Genomic DNA, 3,899 nt, shown 5'->3' with positions numbered 1-3,899 from the left:
TAATTTGTTCTAGATCATTAGACATGACGTTATAGTGCACTGGAAGCTCTTCGAAACCATTTTCCTAGATATACTAGGAATCTGTGATAGCCTGGGAAAACCCTGTGGGGATGAAAAACTGCTGATGAGGTAAAACCATGTCGTTTTACCAGTTGTAAAAGCAAAAGGAGGGTTCCAAAGGCAGGAGGAGACACACTACCACACTACCATGAGGCAGCGAACAGTGGTGATGTACATGGAGATCGGTTGCTTTGTGTCCTGTCTGTGTGGCTGGATGCTGATCTGTTCCACTCTGGCCACTGAGTACTGGATCGTCTCAGAAAGCGCTTCTGTTGCTCTCAGTGCCGGTGATTACTATTCCAACCTCTGGATGGATTGTGTCGCAGACACCACAGGAGTATCTGACTGTAAATACTACCCTTCCATGATGGACCTGCCTGGTGAGGAAAACATCTGTTGAAACAGAGACATTATTTTATGATTTCATGTATATTGCAAGAATATTAATAGCATGTCTTTGTGTGGTTGTTAGTTTTCCTCCATGTGTGCAGGGCTCTGGCTGTGGTCTCTGTGATCTTTGGTTTCTGGGGGGCTGTGCTTGCCCTCATTGGGATGAAATGCACCAAAATCGGAGGCTCTGAGCTCGCCAACGCCAGAGTTACATTCGCAGCAGCATTGACATACATGGCATCCGGTATGAACATTCCTTCATAGTCATTTTTGCATAAGCCGTACATTGATTAAAATGAACTAATGTATTTGTATCTGTTTTGCAGGGTTCTGTGGTATGATAGTCTACTCCTGGTGGGGAGATAAAGTGCGGTCAGAATTTGTGGATCCATATTACTTAGAATTAAAGTACGTAATTATGACATTTATGTTGGTCATATTACTGTTTGTCTAACAGGAGTATATGTACTGACGTAAAATATATGTCATGATGTACCAAAGGGCCTGTAGGGGTCATATAATGAGGAGTTAAATTTCTTTAGTCTTTTGAGACTTGTTTCTTGGACCAAGAAGAAATTTAACTTTCGAAACTCAAAACTTTCTCATTTATTGAAATGAAGCCTCGACATATACATGCATACGAACATACATACATACATTCATGCATATATACATATATACATACATGCATACATACTGTACATACATACATACATACATACATGCATACATACATACATACATACATACATACAAGCATACATACATGCATATATACATGCATATATACATACATACGTACATATATACATGCATACGAACATACATACATACATACATACATACATACATACATACATACATACATACATACGTACATACATACGTACATACAAATATACATATATACATGCATGCATACATACATACATACAGCAATACATATGTAGATGCATACATACATAACATACATTCATGCATGCATACATACATACATACGTAATTACATGCATACATACAAAACATACTGTACATTCATGCATACATATGTATATACATACATACGTAAATGCATACATGCATGCGTACATATATACATGCATACGAACATACATACATACGTACATACATATATACATATATACATGCATACATACACACATACATACATACATGCATACATACAGTGACTGTTGGCATTTCATTTAAGTTACTGTAAAACGCTTTTTTGTTTTTTTATGGTAAAAAAGCAGGGCGGTCAATTTAACATGTTATTTTAGTGCAATTCATTATTTAAAAAATATATGTGATTATAAGAAATTAACAATTAATTATGTCCCTTACTTGAACAACTTTTAACTTGACACAGCATTTCAACAGTGTGGCACTCATTGCACAAGTTGCTTGACATGCAAGACATGATGATGCAACAGCCAAAAACAATGCAACAGTCTGCATGTCTTTATAGACCAAAAAGGACAAAATTATTGCAGATAGAACATAAAACCATCGAATTTATAAACAAGCCTACCTCTGAAAAAACTGACAAACTCAATTGCAAAATAGATGGCTGTGAACAGTACACTTATGTTAATTCAACAATTTTATTTAATTCTAATTCTGCATTTCATTATAAATAACCTTGACATTCTTCATCAATTGATTCTTAATCATCTGTTAAAATGTTACAAATTAAACATAAGCGACTTTTATTTCTCAGGTATGAGCTCGGTGCCGCTCTCTTCATCGGTTGGGGAGGATCCTGTCTGGTTATATGTGGAAGTGCAGTCATGGGCTATTTCTCAGGGAAAGAATCATTCCCAAAAAGGTCTGGCAGGGGGGGCAACATGACTACGTTTAAATCACAATGAATATGTGGTTAAATTGGTACCTTTTTCTTCCACTCAGTTTCAATAAACAACCCAGAAGACCCCCAACCTACATGACGGCACGTACCAGACGGACGTACATGCGGCCGGGCTCATCCAGACCCACAACAGTCATCATCCCCCCTTCACACCAATCATACAGTGAGAGCAGAGGAAGGAGAGAGAGCAGAACACAAGAAAGCCAGTCATCACGAACTGTCCGACTTGCCTGGCCTCCTATAGACTCAGCTGTGTAACCCAATGTTTAAAGAAACAATAACAAAACGATAATAAAGTAAGGTTGAATTTAGTAGCCATGTTTTACAGCATTTATTGATTAGCTATTGTTTATTGTCAATTCATGTTCTTTCCTAACACATTAACTAATGTTAATATATATAACTTTAAATGTAAAATGTATTAGTATATGTAAAAATGAACATTATAGATGAATAAATGCTCTATTATTATTCATTGCTATTTCATGTTATTGCAGCAACTAATGCTAATGTACAGAATGTTCATGTAAAGTGTTGCCAAAGAAAAAAATGAGAAACTTCTCTTGAAAAAGTTAATTTAATAAATAAATATTTTACATATTAGAAAAATCTTGTCCGTTGAGGCTATTTTTTATTTTCCCGAGACATTATCTATTAACAAAAAAATGAGGCAATCATTGGCAGGGTATTGGTACAGTGAATGTGAACATGAATGAAAATGTAACAGTGAAAATGAAAATGTTTCAGCTGAGCAAATGAACATTGCTTTGCAGTACATTATTACCTAATAGTATCTAAAAATAATCTATTTGAAAGTGCATGTTTCCAAGCATTTAATATCAAGCAATAGTCTCGTCATTTCATGATTCAGGTCTATTAAAACTAAAAGCTTTTCGAGATATATTGAAAATGTAGATGCTATTTGCACCTGCAGTAAAATAGAAGCATGCACTACTGGATTAGACTATTCAGTATTCTATTCCATTTGCACCCTAGTGTAAATCTCAATATCTCTGCATTCCACTGATAGGCTACAATTAGCTAGGCCTATTTAAACAGGCTTCACCAGACTAATGGAGAGAGTACCAGGAGTTGTAAACTAAAGGAACATTTAGACAAATTATAGGGACCCACTTTATATTAGGTGGCCTTAACTACTATGTACTCAAATTTTAATTAATAATTTGATACAATGCACTTATTGTGTACATACATGTTTTAACATTGTACTTACATTTAAAAAAAAAATACCAGCATGTAATTACATCTGTAATTAATTTCTGTAGTTACATTTGTAATTACATAGTTGACACTTCCCTTACACCTAACCCTACCCTTAAACTTACCCATACCACCACACCTGTCCCTAACCCTACCCGTATCCCACCTCAATATCAGCAAAGGTGTTTTGCAATACAATTTGAACACAGTAAGTACATTGTACTTATTTTTTGATGTAAGTATAACATAGTAGTTAAGGCCACCTAATATAAAGTTGGGCCAATTATAGAATTTATAATGTTTTAACTAGCCTACCTGGAAATGGTCTTCAAACAAGCACTGCCCAATATATACCACTAGA

At 35.3% G+C, this 3,899-nt stretch overlaps 1 protein-coding gene across 1 annotated transcript; it reads left to right on the top strand.

Moving 5' to 3' along the window:
- Positions 1 to 208: 208 nt before the first annotated feature.
- On the top strand, positions 209 to 2,575 carry LOC307140622 (claudin-10-like; the record flags this gene model as incomplete). The annotated part of the gene is made up of 5 exons (XM_079840236.1): positions 209 to 440; positions 533 to 694; positions 777 to 858; positions 2,171 to 2,278; positions 2,359 to 2,575. 5 exons carry the CDS (start codon positions 209 to 211, stop codon positions 2,573 to 2,575), a joined length of 801 nt encoding a protein of 266 aa, XP_079696362.1.
- Between the last annotated feature and the right edge of the window lie 1,324 nt (positions 2,576 to 3,899).

This window comes from Gobio gobio (genome assembly GCF_949357685.1).
Source record: "Gobio gobio genome assembly, chromosome: 17".
NCBI lineage: Eukaryota > Metazoa > Chordata > Actinopteri > Cypriniformes > Gobionidae > Gobio > Gobio gobio.
This window is presented reverse-complemented; position numbering and strand designations above follow the sequence as displayed.